The sequence below is a fragment of the Stegodyphus dumicola genome, chromosome 7, assembly GCF_044657685.1.
Source record: "Stegodyphus dumicola isolate Sdum_Otavi_A_Nest chromosome 7, ASM4465768v1".
NCBI lineage: Eukaryota > Metazoa > Arthropoda > Arachnida > Araneae > Eresidae > Stegodyphus > Stegodyphus dumicola.
The window spans coordinates 35,471,956-35,485,385 of record NC_140774.1 but is presented as its reverse complement, the minus strand read 5'-3'; the positions used below and the strand labels follow the sequence as shown (position 1 = coordinate 35,485,385).

Here is a 13,430-nt window from a genome sequence, read left to right as displayed (position 1 = left end):
AAACCGCCATTTGCTTACATTTGAAACTCTTAGCAGATTAGCGAATTAATTCAGTTGGTGCATCAAAATCAGGGTCTTTTTGCCCAGTGTGATCAAAAGTTAATTTTCAGTTATGTGCGCCGAAGATTATGTCTTCTTGCCCGCTAGCCGAATTGCTTGTTTTAGCGCAGAAATTCTAATTTTAATTGCAAATTTTTTAAAAATTATTTTAACTCTATTTGGTGTTTTAAGTTTTTATTTATTGTTTATTTTATTTTATTATTTTATTATTTTTTATTTTATTTATTTATTTATTTATTTTTTATTTGACAACTTTTAATGAAGGTGTTTTGAGTTTTTATGTATATCTGCCTATATATCTCTAGTGGATGGAAATATATCTCTAGTGAAATTCGAGGAAATATTTTTAAATGATATGAAGCAGAAAATATGTATTAACTTTTGCTACAACATGATTTTAAAGAACTAATAAAAAGAGTTAAGAAATCCACATTTGATCTCATCGACTAACGAGTAACAGTCTTCTAGCGAATAAATAAAAAAGTTCATGCTTGGTAATTAAAATTCTAATGCTCTTTGAAATAAATTAAATTGCCTTCTTTTGGAACGTAACTGGCTACAGGCAGTTAAAGCATCTGAAGTTAGAAATAGTTACAGCTTTCATAAACCCTTACGTAATTAATTACATGCATCCTCGAAAGGGTTCATTAAGTTGCAGCGGACTCCTTTGAGAATTTCGATGTACTATGAATACCTCATGTCTGAATCGAGTCTTGAGTGCAGCGATACTAAATTATGTTTACAGTACTAAGTATTTCGGACCCAGTGCGTCAAATTAGCAAATGTAAGCGAAGCGCATCAATTTAATATACATTTTGGCAAATTTTAGCCTATAGATCTGGATCGATTTCAAATAAAGGAGAAAAAAGATGACATAAATCTCTCTTCATTTGGGTAAGAGTCGGAAATTTTTCTTATAACAGCTGCGAAAGCATATGAAATAATAACTAAGGTTAGGGGATATGTTGCGTTCTGAGTTTTTCAGAAGGTACATTTTCTATAATTCACAGCAATTACGCAGTGTAAATTTTGGGAAAAAGGGTTTTTTTTTAGGGTTGACTAATTAATTATTAACTTTAAAAGTATTAATATATTATATGATCTACTAAGCTAATATATATATGTAATGAGTTTAAAATGCGTAGATGAAAACAGTGGAACTTTTAACAGTTTAGATACAGCGTAGATGACCGAAAAGACCGTAGTGGCTTGAATGTGGCAGAGTGGAAAGCATGATGACGCAATTTAGCACAACGTATCCTGAAAAATCACAATCTTTATTTTTTTCCGTATATTAAATCATCCTAATTATATTTGAATGCAAAAGTTGCATTTTGAAGTACGGCGTCATCTTAAGCAAGTAAGTAGCAGCATACATGAAAAGCGTCTTGCCGGCAGGAGAGCTTATGCGGAAAAGGAAAGAGTATCATAAAACTTCAGACGAAGAAGGGTGATAGTCGGAAAAGTTTCAGTTCAGAGTTTTGGTTTACAATTAATTTGATTGGACAAGAGGCAACTGCATTAAAACGTTACGTAAGATAGAAAAATTTGGAACCTGTAAGAAGAGATGAATTTAGGGGCAGATCACCAAATTTAGAATGTTAATTTTGATGTCGCCAATTATTTTTTTTTTGAAATAACTATCATATTTTGTTATATCTTACATATATATGGACCTGTATATTACATAATATACAGGGTGTCCCATAAATGTTGCGACAAACTTCTGGAGGAGGTAGGGCACATCATAAATATTAAGAATTGCATAGGAACTTCCTGCTCAGAAACGTCATTGTATGCCGCCAGGGGGTGTTGTACTGGAGAGTGTTAGTGGAAAGTGAAGATTGCCTCATTTGAGCGGTAGGCACCATATGAAGAGCATGGAACGCTGTAAGAACGGAGAGCTTGTGAACATTTGTTTCCAACATGATGGAGCTCCTGCTCATTTTGGACTGGATGTTCGTAGCCATTTGAACAGATCATTCCCTCATCGATGGATTGGGCGTGCTGGATCGGTTCCCTGGCCCTCGCGCTCAACGGATGTATTGATCCTTGATTTCTTTTTGTGGAGCGCCATCAAAAGTGTCATCTATCACAATCCTGTTGTGTCTGAAATGTATCTCGTGGCAAGACTTGTCTGCACACCTGCTACAATCAAAGAAACTCCCGGTGTGTTTGAACATGTCCGGCATTCAATGATCCGTCCGTGTCAGGCATGTTTGGCGTCTGATGGTGTAAACTTCGAGCATCTGTTGTATCATTCAAGCTGTCGCACACTACTTGTATTCATGTCCAATAAACGTTTCAAATTAATCACTCTCTTGTTTCTTTTCCCATCTTCTAACTCTGCTACCACTCACCCCTGACATTTCCGGGCATGGTTTCCTATGCAATTCTTAATCCTTATGATGTGCCCTATTTACCCCAGAAGTTTGTCGCAACATTTACGGGACACTCACATGTGTGATCTACACTCATGTCCATAAATTAAGGATAATTCGGAGTCACGTGGAAATCGAACTCTAAAATAAATATATCACCTGTAAAATCACTACACACATCTTCAAGAATCATATGTAAATTTCAGGAAGTAACCAGATGACACCGATGGTACGTCACAATGACGAGAATGTAAGAGAGTGATATATAAGGAATACAGGCAAAGAAGTAAAATTGTTCGCAGGCGCTTTATAAGCATTTCAGTGCAATAACCGAATAGTTATGACACAAAGGACGCATTTGGATGATTTTTTACGTGGTAGAATTATCGGCCGTCTGGAATGTGGGCGTACCCAATTGGAAGTATCAGAAGAACTTGGAATTGCTCAAGGCTTTGGCAACGATTCCAAGATGATGGTAATGTGAGTAGACGTTACAGCACAGGTCGCCCCAGAGTTACAACGCCGAATGAGGACCGGTATTTGGCAGTTACTGCCAAAAGAAACAGGCGGAGCACAGCCTCAGACCTGTCTCGTCAGCTCTCTTCAGCCACTGGTACGACAATTTCAAGGCAGACCGCGTACAGACGCTTAGGGCAGATTGGTGTATACGCTCGTAAACCTGTCAGATGCGTTCCACTTACTGCAACTCACTGTCGCCTGCGGTTAGCCTGAAGTAGAGAGTATGCATTGTGGACACCGTAACAGTGGGCTTGTGTGATGTTTTCCGACGAGTCCAGGTTTAGCTTGCATTCTGATTCTCGCCGGACTTTCATATGGAGAACTCCAGGTACCCGTTACCACCAAGAAAAAATCATTAAATGACACCGTTACGATGGTGCAGGAGTGCTCGTTTGGGGTGGAATTATTCTGGGTTCCAGAACTGACCTGCATGTTCAAATTGGAACCATGACAAGCCAAATTTATCCGGACGTCATTCTGGAACAACATGTATGTTTGTTTCGGGGCGCCATGGGCGCACAATTTGTGTTTATGGATGACAACGCCCGTCCTCACCGTGCAAACATCGTAAGCGAATGCCTTCAATTGTAGGATATCACCCGTATGGACTGGCCAGCATTCTTACCGGACTTGAATCCAGTAGAGCACGTATGGGACATGCATGACCGACGAGTAGCAGCCCGTCAACCTCCTCCTACATGTCTACGGAACTTCGGAGAGCATTGCTTTTTGAGTGGTGTAATATCCCCCAAGATCAGATCGATAATTTGATGCTCAGCATGCCTAGGCGTTGTACGGACTGTATTGCATCGTCGGGGAGACATACAATGTATTAACAATCATACCAACCATGTAATATTGTTTTTTTGTAAATAGGTTTTTTTTGTAATTTGTTCCAGGGAGAAAAAATCTCTAATTTTTCTAATAATATCAAACATATAGCATCTTTTTTTGCATTTTACCTTTTGTTTAATAAATAAGCTTTACAAATAAGTCAAATTTGTCTTGATCCTAACTCTTCCTTTGTCTGATTTTTCATTATCCTTTAATTTATGGACATGAGTGTATTAGAGACAATGGGGGGGGGAAGGAGAATTGTTATAGTTCAGATCATGATTTCCTCGCCAGCCCTCATAATATTTAAGAAGTATTTACTTAAGTATATACTTGCAGTTACTTAAGTATATGCTTACAAACTGTTCTTATAAAAATTTCCTTTCTTTTTCTTCTTTTACAGTTTTTCTAAATGCTAAATTCTGTTTCATATTATTATCGATATTACCAAGTGTTTGTTTTATCAGTCTCTTTAATTCTGAAGCATATTAATATAATTTGAGGCATATACAGGAGATAATGGGACTCATCTGACGGAAGCAGATAGTTTTCAAAAGTGCCGGTACCTTTGTTATCATTGATTTGTGATCTTTATGATTGTTCGTGGCACACTTATGAATTTCGCTTTATACCATTAAGAATGACGTATCTTCATCAGTATGCCTAGATGCCATGTGAAGATCTTTATATAAATGAATAGTTGCCGACTTGCATAATGGTGTCGGCATTTTTATGAAATTGTCGGGGTAGCCAGACAGAAAAATTCCCTACTTTTATCCCATAAAGAAAAGAATTAGACTGAAAAGTTTTGAATTTGTGACTAGTTAACCGACGATAAAAATAAAACGATGAGTTTAGTACATTTACGATAAATTTATTTTTGAATATTTTATTTCTGGAACTCCATTAAATTTTTTCGGTTGTTCTATTAAATTTTTTCTTCGGTGGGCTTTTTTTGGGGAGGGGGGGAGATGCTGATATTTCATAATTATGCAAGTCTGTTTAATGTTTCACCTGTTTTTAAACAATCGATAACAAGATGGACCTATGGCGTTTCGGAAAATTTACAAATGAATTAAAAAAACTTATATTAATAAAATTAATTCTTACTAAATTTTTCACACTATTGTGATTAATAAAAGAAAACTGCCATAACGTCAGGTGTCTGATTTTCAAGAATGTATATTCTATTACTTAAAAAAATTTAAAGGAAGAATACAGTTAAAAGATTTAAAAATACACTATATATATATATATATATATACACTATATATATAAAAAATACACTATATATAAAAAAACTACTCGCAGGTTATTTCATATATATATATATATATGAAATAACTTGCGAGTAGTTTTTTTTTAATTTCCTTATCCATTTAATTTAAACAGAAAGTGTTATATATTACAGTTTCGTTTTCGTAATTCTACTTTAGTTGGAGGGACAAAAAATTAAGTACTTGTTTCCCATCTAGTAACATTTTCATTTCAGCTGCATATAATAGATTCAGAACTTTGTGTCTTTCAGTACACTTTTTACCAGTTTTTAATAAAACGCTATACGAGAAAATATTTATGATAGCTAAAAAAATATCATATTGGCAAGGGAGTAGTTTAATATGATTATTCATGTTACTGTCGACCGCAAATTGATCCCAAGAGAAATGTCATTATTCTCGAAGCAAAACGGAGTAAAATGTCATAAACTTAAAAGATATTATTTAATGAGTATTGTAGCGAATACTTTAAGTAGTACTGGATTCACATCAGTGCTTCTATGCAATGGTATTCTACTTAAATACATTGAGTAATAAAATCTGATATTTTAATTCTGCCTTTTACATAGAATTATATTACCATGCTAATTCAATAGTAAACATTTATTATTATCTGGTAGTAAATTTTAACTATCTTAGATCAAGTCCTGGAGTTTAATCCTAGCCAAGAAGGTTGCTTCTGTCATTGGTTTAGGTTTCGGGCGCGTTGTAAATGATAGTGCGAATTTCCTCAGCTCCATCCCTGTTTTGAAGGAGTATCCTCCGGAGACGGATCAGAAGGTCTCACACGCCGTTCTCCTTCCGTTAGCCTCTCTAAATAACTTTTGGTTCGACTGAGTTTGAAGTGCCGTTGTCCCTAAATTTTATGCTACGCACACAAACATTTCTGATATTCGAACACGAACCCTAGGCTATGGCAGTTGATTCTCCTATCACCATGTCAATTTGGCAAGCATTTGTATTTGTTTCGGCTATGGCAGCTGATTCTCCTATCACCATGTCAATTTGGCAAGCATTTGTATTTGTTTCGGCCAACACCAACGAGTTCGTGAGTAATAACAACTACGAAACACTGGTATCTCTTCAGCTTTCAGAATTTAAACTTGATATTTTAATAGGATGTTCTTGTTTGTTTGAATTTATTTCCAGTTGCATAAAGTAAATGTGCCAGAAGTATCCTTAAGAAGTTGTCCGCGAAGGCATCCCGTTGTAAGCGGATATCTTTTCATACTGTGCAGTACTAAATAATGTACTAACGTAACGTAATGTGCAGTACTAACGTAATCACAATTTATCCAAAATGACTACAATAATTTATATTATTTCCTGTTATCGATATATAAAACCTTTTTTAAATGTTACGTTATTTAAAAGTTATTTTATTTTTATATAAATATGCCGCAATTGTTGAAATTATTTTTAATTAAACGTATGTTCATCAGCATGAGTTGAAACTAATTTTTACTCAATATATATGCATCAAGTAGCGTTGAAATTACTTTTAACTTACATATGTGATCATCAAATGTTGAAATGACTCAACGTTAAGTGCATCAAGAGATGTTGAAATTATTAGCTCGATATAAGTGCATCAACAGATGATGAAATTACTTTTAACTTAACGTATGGGCATTAGCAAAAGCTGAAATTGCTTCTTATTCAAAGTAGTTGCATCAGCAAGTGTTAAAATTATTTTTAAATATGTATGTGCATCAACAAGAGTTGGAATTATTTTTAACTCAATGTATGTGCATCAACACGTATTGAAATTTATTTTTAACTCATTGTTAAGTGCATCAGCAAGCGCTGAAATTGTTTTTAACTCAATGTAAAGTTGAAATTACTTTTAATTCAATGTATGTGCCAATAAGTGTTAAAATTACTTTTAAGTTCAATGTGTGTGCCTGAACATATTTCGAAATTTGCTTTTAACTCAATGTATATGCATCAACAAGTTTTGAAATTTGTTTATAACTCAAAGTCAGCAAGTTTTGAAATTACTTTTAACTTACGTTTACAGCATACAGAACCTTCTTACCAACCTTTCGTGTCTACTCTTACATGAATATTTTACTTTTTGTTTATTTATTTTTCATTTCTTATTTACCAGAAACAAAACTTTTGTCCCAAACAGAGTGTCAGCTTGCTGGTATGTGTACTGCTGGTATGAAACGCATTCAACCACCAAATACTAAACATTTTCGACTGCTGAGGGAAAGGCTGTTAACTATTAAAACAGTTAAATTATGTTCCCTTTTCACGAAGTTCCAATGTGCAAAGTATATTTTTATGTACTTAAATTTTGAATAAAATTGCAATCGCAGAAAACGTTGTTACTACAAGAAAGCAATTATTAAGATTACAGAACCCAAACAACAATAATAACAAATATTAAAATATCCGTCATAATACAGAAATTAAATTTCCCGCCAAAAGTGTGGCTCCACCAATTGAACGTTAGCATCCTTTCCGAGGCATGTAGCACAACCAAATTATTCCAGTAAGAAATTTCCCTCCCAATTTCCTTTTTAATGCTGGAGCTTCCATAAATCGTAAATTGTATTTGCTCCAAAAAACTGATGACGACGTTTTTATTATCTGTAGGGCACTAAAAAACATAGAAGAAAAAAAACCTTTATAAATCGGCCAGCCAATCATTCCCTTTAAAAGCCTAATCACGTGAATAGCTTTCTGACATATATAGAGAGAGATAAAAATAGAAGGGAGGATTCTGCGGTTTGTGGGGAAATTAGGAAAGCGCTCCCTGGCAAATTTAATTTTGAAACTGACGTAACTGCGCGTAAGTAACCAAGTAAAATGCTGGTAATTGCGTCATATTTTTTACCCTCACCGTTGTTGGTTGAAGAACTAGACGTGGGTGGAGTCCTGAAGATATGTATAAATTTTCAAAATTTACCATCTGTTGTGCCCATACCTAAATATTTTCATTATCAAGCTAATTGACCATTGCACAGCAGATATTAATGATTAAAAAATTTCGTGTCAGTATTTTTCAGCATTTATGAGTTATATTAATCATGTTGTAGAGTCAGTAATTTGTTTACCTGTTACTGATTGCAAAATATAATAGGCTGAACTAATGCTTACTTACTTAATTACTTAACGTGCTTAATTAATTACTTAACGTGCAACTTACTTAATTACTTGTATAGTATGTCCTCTAGATACTCTATCTTGCACAAGACAAGTGCAATTATTTTCGCTCGTTTCTCATAACATATTCCACGAGCTATGCTAATCTCAAGTTGGTTACACACTGCATGTATGCTAATAGAAATTACTCGTTACGCAGTCGTATAGACGGTGTAATGGTTAGGGGAAGCCCACTACGGTACCGAAGGGCCCGGATTCGAATCCCGGCTAAGATATGGATGTTTGTAAATGTATAGTGTCGGTGCGGCATGACGGAACTCTAAATATGTGGCGAGCCGAAAGTCCTCTCGTGTGGATTGGTAGGAGAAGAGAGGGGTGGGTGACCCCTGGAATCCCCCCCCGAGGTGCTGTCCCTCAAATTGGGGGTGGAAAATAGAAAAATAGTAGTCCAACTTCTGTTCGGATTAGGCTGTGGCAGCCATTGTTCCATGTAATATGGACAAGACAAAAACAACTCGTTACGCATAGCCCGTGGTTAATATTTATATACGTAAGAAAGTAATGGGTTATGCCTAAAAATTCAATAGTTTTCCGCGAATAAGCACGAACACGTTTCTACTATTTTTAGAATGCTGTTTGTCTGTGTACGCATGTGTGACAATTTTTTCAACCAGGTTAACTCTTTTATGAAATTTCTATTTTCCGTATTTAAGCTTTTGTACATACGTATAAAGACTTGACTACATTTTAGGTAAAATTAGACAACCGGAAGTAGTACTCTACCTGAAACCCATAAAGGTCTGTTTACACTAGCGGGACTTTGAGCCCAATTCGACAGTTCCGCTAAAGGGACAATATCAATCGGATCATTCCAAATAAAATTCGCCTATTTTTTATGATTTATTCTTAAAATTTATATTTTTAAAAATGTTTTGTAAATTTTTCGAAAAAACATTTGAAGTATAATCTATAAAAAAAATTTTCCATCATCTTAAAGTAGATTTATTTCTAAGCATGCCTGCAAAAAATTAGAGTTTTTTTATTCAAAATTTTCTACGATATACGTGAATTTACATTTTAGCGCGTTTTGAGATTTTGTGTATTTATTATAAGTGATAATAACGAAAATGTGGTTTACGCACTTTGTTAAAAATTATTTAAAAGTATGAACGATGACATTTTTCCCGCTCGTGGACAATGAAGAAAAAGGAAATGAAAACAGTTTGCTATAAATTAAAAAGTTCGCCAAGTCAATTAATCTTGGCGCAAACAGAAAAAAATCGCCAAGATAAATTTAAAAAAATTAAATTTCTCACCAAAAATTATAAAATTTAATATCTAAGCATAATTTGAGTCGTAGAATCCAAATATGGAAAAACATCGTTTTTTTAGAAAAAGTCTGATTTTGTGTCAAAATACCTATGTTAGAACAAGGCTATATATAAATCTAATATATATTCTAAGTCGCGCTTTCGAGACATGGAAAACGCAATATGAATTTCGTCAGTCGACCCAGTAGACTGGAGATATAGAACTGTCTCATTTTTTTTTTTTTTTTTTTTTCCGCAGTGCACTTGAACATATATAACTATCATTGTCTGTTGTATGGGAGACTAGAATAAAGAAAGAAAATGAGTAATGTTTATAATTAGTACTGAGCGATGAGCGATTAAAGTTTATAAACAAATTATATTCTATTTACAAATGATGAACCGGAAGCGACAGTGTTTACTTAAAGCTCCTCCCTAAAGGACACGATTACAGTACGAAGATAACGAATGAAAAGTAGTCTTGGATAAAATATACAGGTAACTATCACAGTATTATTTCTTTAAAAGAAACCTACATTCTAATAAGAATACATCATATTATCATTACATTATGTAATATGATATCTTTATTTCTACATTTTTGAAACTTGAATCTTGCCCGTTCCTGTTGTTGTCTCGGCTACTCCTTGAGCCTTAAATCATACATAAATGTTTAGAAAAGGCGAATATGCAGCTGACTCAGGGAAACCATTGACTGAATGTCACTTTGCGTTTCTTTGATGAATCGTTTCTTGCATCAGGCTGACGTAAAGTTAAACAGTTAGAACAGAAAGGTTCGGCATGACCTTCAAAGGTAGCTTTTGAGAGTTTGTTAGTAAAATTAAAACAATCACTGCTTGCACGAATCCATTTTAAAATGTAGGTTAGCACGCTCTCTAAACTCATTGAAGAAGAGGAAAATTACGCGAATATTTTTTTTTTTTTTTTTTTTTCCTTTCAATTTTTAGAACCTGGAGCTAAAAGCCTAGGGGGAAAAATGCGTGAAGAAATGCAGTAATATTTCTAAATTTTAAAATTAAATATTATTTATAAAGGACTGGACAAATTGTAGGAAAAACAAGAAAATTGTGCATAATTTATTATGCCTTCGTACGTAAGTACCTGTTTTCCTTGTGCAAAAATAGAGAAGCTCTACATCTATAATTAGCACGTGACGCCCTTTACTGGTTTATTACGGATGTTTTAGGTTGCGTGATAACTCCTCTTGTTTTAAATAAATGTTTGTTAGCTGCAGTGCAGACAATACATTCTGAGTTGATTTCTGGAAATAATAGGCAAAGTATGCAACTTCCTTTCAACCTCATCACCATGGAGAATTGTCCTATCTATAGCCTGAGATCGCAAAAATTGCTTGGATTATATTACCTGTTTTCTTTGCCAATTCTCTACTAACTAGCAGTGCTGAAACTGCAATAGTAGTGTAATGTGTAAATTTATATCTTGATATGTTTTCGATTTATTTGCGATTTTCTTCCAGAATTATATATATAGAATATATGTGTATTGATTCCATGATTATTTAATAAAAAAATATGTTTATTACATGAGTTTTAGCATATCGCATACTTTAAAGAATAGTGAACGTTTCGTTTCAGGATACATTTCATGTGTCCTAAATGACATATGATACATTTATTTGAAAAAAAAAAATTATCTTTCTTAGTAGAGGTTGTTGTAATTAAAAAACAACTTCTGTTTTATTATTCAGTATGTTTTCGTTTTTCCACTATAAGTAGATAGTAAATAAGCGTTATCAGTTTATTCTGATTACGTTTTTAATGTCAAAGAGTCCAAATCTTTCGAATAAAATACCGAAAAGTGCGGTTTTCCTATTGATAGCTTACCTTCTGTGATATAATTAAGGAAAATGAGATCATTTGCTGAATATAATTTTTTAGCATCACGAAAATGTGTGCTTGTTTTTGTAATATTAAATGGGGGGCAAATATGATAATAAATGGTGGTGTCCGCAATAACCCAGAAATATTGGATACGTGCAGGATGAAATGTGTGATCTGAAAAAAAAATATGGAATTAAAGTCACTTACCCCCAAAGGATGACACTTCAAATAATGTGAATTACGAGAAATTTATTATATCTTGACATCGTGAAATTTTAAATTAATACTAGTATAAATCGAGAAAACATATCCAGACAGAAGACAATAGACGGCAAACTACTGCAGCAGTAAGAATCAGTCTTACCATTTTCAGTCCTAGCCTTTCGTGCACAAAATGCGTGAAGTTCCAATCTAAAAAATCTCAGTTCATCTTCGTTACACAAAGTTACAAGATAACAAAATTCAATTTTTATAGCGAAGGACTTTGACTTAAATTATTATTTCAGTATATTTTTGTAGAAACACAAGACCAGTTCTAGCATCAGATGCAACACGTGCACGGGAATTCCTTTCGAGAACATCTTAAGTCGTAAAACATCATTCATTTACCGCAGAAGTTAGCATCTAGATCAATTTAGTTGTATCTTCATATCACTTATTATTATTTATTTATTTATTTATTTATTTTTATTTTTATTTTTTATTTATTTATTTATTTATTTATTTATTTATTTTTTTGACAAAATGCATTCTCTTGAAACTATATGGAGATGGTCGTCAGAAAGGCACGAAAAAGAACAAATTGCAGACACGCATCATCCGCTGTGAGGACGGACAGAAGACCGCCCTACACCTTCGGAGTCTAGCAGCAGGAGAGACAGAAAACCGGTTGTAGTGGTCAATCTCGCTCTGTCATTGAGCGGTCGCAGTGAACAGACTTGCTGTTGAATATATGCCTGCACAGTTTTAAAGTTAGCTATAATATTCTGTCCATTACAAATTGTCTCTTTTGTCTATTGACTGTAAATAATACGTTTTCCCCCACCGTCGATATTATTGAGCTACATAAACCAGTGCTTTGAAAGTTAATCTCTTAAAACTTCATTTTTTAATCCACACTTGGAGTATTTTGTAACAAGTGTTACCTTATACCATGAGTGTGTAGGGTTTCATGTTAGCTAACCATTATTTGTATCTTTGCCGTCACTTCTTCTTTCGTCACCTCTTACCAGGATGCAAATTAGTGAATTTAGGTGCATAATTCTTGAGTTTAAGAGACATTTTTTGGCAACTTTCGCTGACAGTTAAACTATTATTTCTCCTTGAAATTGAATTATTCACATTGGCTTTAGCTCTGCTAGCCGAAGTAGCTTCGTGTAAGTTTGAAAATTTGAGCCAAAGCTTGTAGGCGTACTTTACTTTGCATTTAATATTTTTATTTTTCTTGAGCATTGTTCCGATTTTTCCGCAGGCTATGAAGATTTGATTTTTTTGTTATTAAATAGACTATGTAATAATTAGGCGTGCGTGTAAATGAAGTTTATTTTAAGCCTTTTTCTCAGCTGGTGTTAGAAGTTAAGAAGGGACGATAATCCGTATGCCTATTTTACAATTTCAGGAGTTAACCCTTAGAGTAGAAGTACTTACAAGTTTCAAACACCCTATAAAGAAATTGACTGAAAAATTTCGGACTCTGCTTGTTATGTATATTACTATTTTCGTACGAAATAAAATGTAACGGTTATGATGAAATTTTGTACTAATACAGAAATTACAAGCCTCTATAAAACTTTTCTCTTTCTCTCTCTCAGAGAGAGAGAGAGAGGGTATATATGTAGATAAAATAATATAAAACTCAAAATTACTAACTTTAGCAATAGTCCTTTTAATTCCTAACTTGAATTTGGTTACAATCGCTTCGAAGAATCTATACTATGCCACTTACGTCATTATTTCATCTGCAGTGATCCGCAATGCTCTGGAGCACTTGCCCAATCGCCATTCAAAACTGAAACCAAAGCATCCGAGTTTATAAATACACGTTTATATATACCACAGCTGCTAAATACGCAG

The 13,430-nt window shown here is 34.0% G+C and overlaps 1 protein-coding gene across 1 annotated transcript in view; it reads left to right on the top strand.

The window, feature by feature from the left end:
- LOC146996154 (uncharacterized) overlaps positions 1–10,513 on the top strand; it is a 573,172-nt gene extending 562,659 nt beyond the window's left edge. Inside the window, exons 6-7 of the mRNA XM_085821375.1 lie at positions 7,182–7,235; positions 10,464–10,513. Of these exons, the coding sequence (XP_085677501.1) occupies positions 7,182–7,235; positions 10,464–10,513 (104 nt within the window). The remainder of the gene's footprint in view (positions 1–7,181; positions 7,236–10,463) is intronic.
- The last annotated feature ends 2,917 nt before the right edge of the window (positions 10,514–13,430 follow it).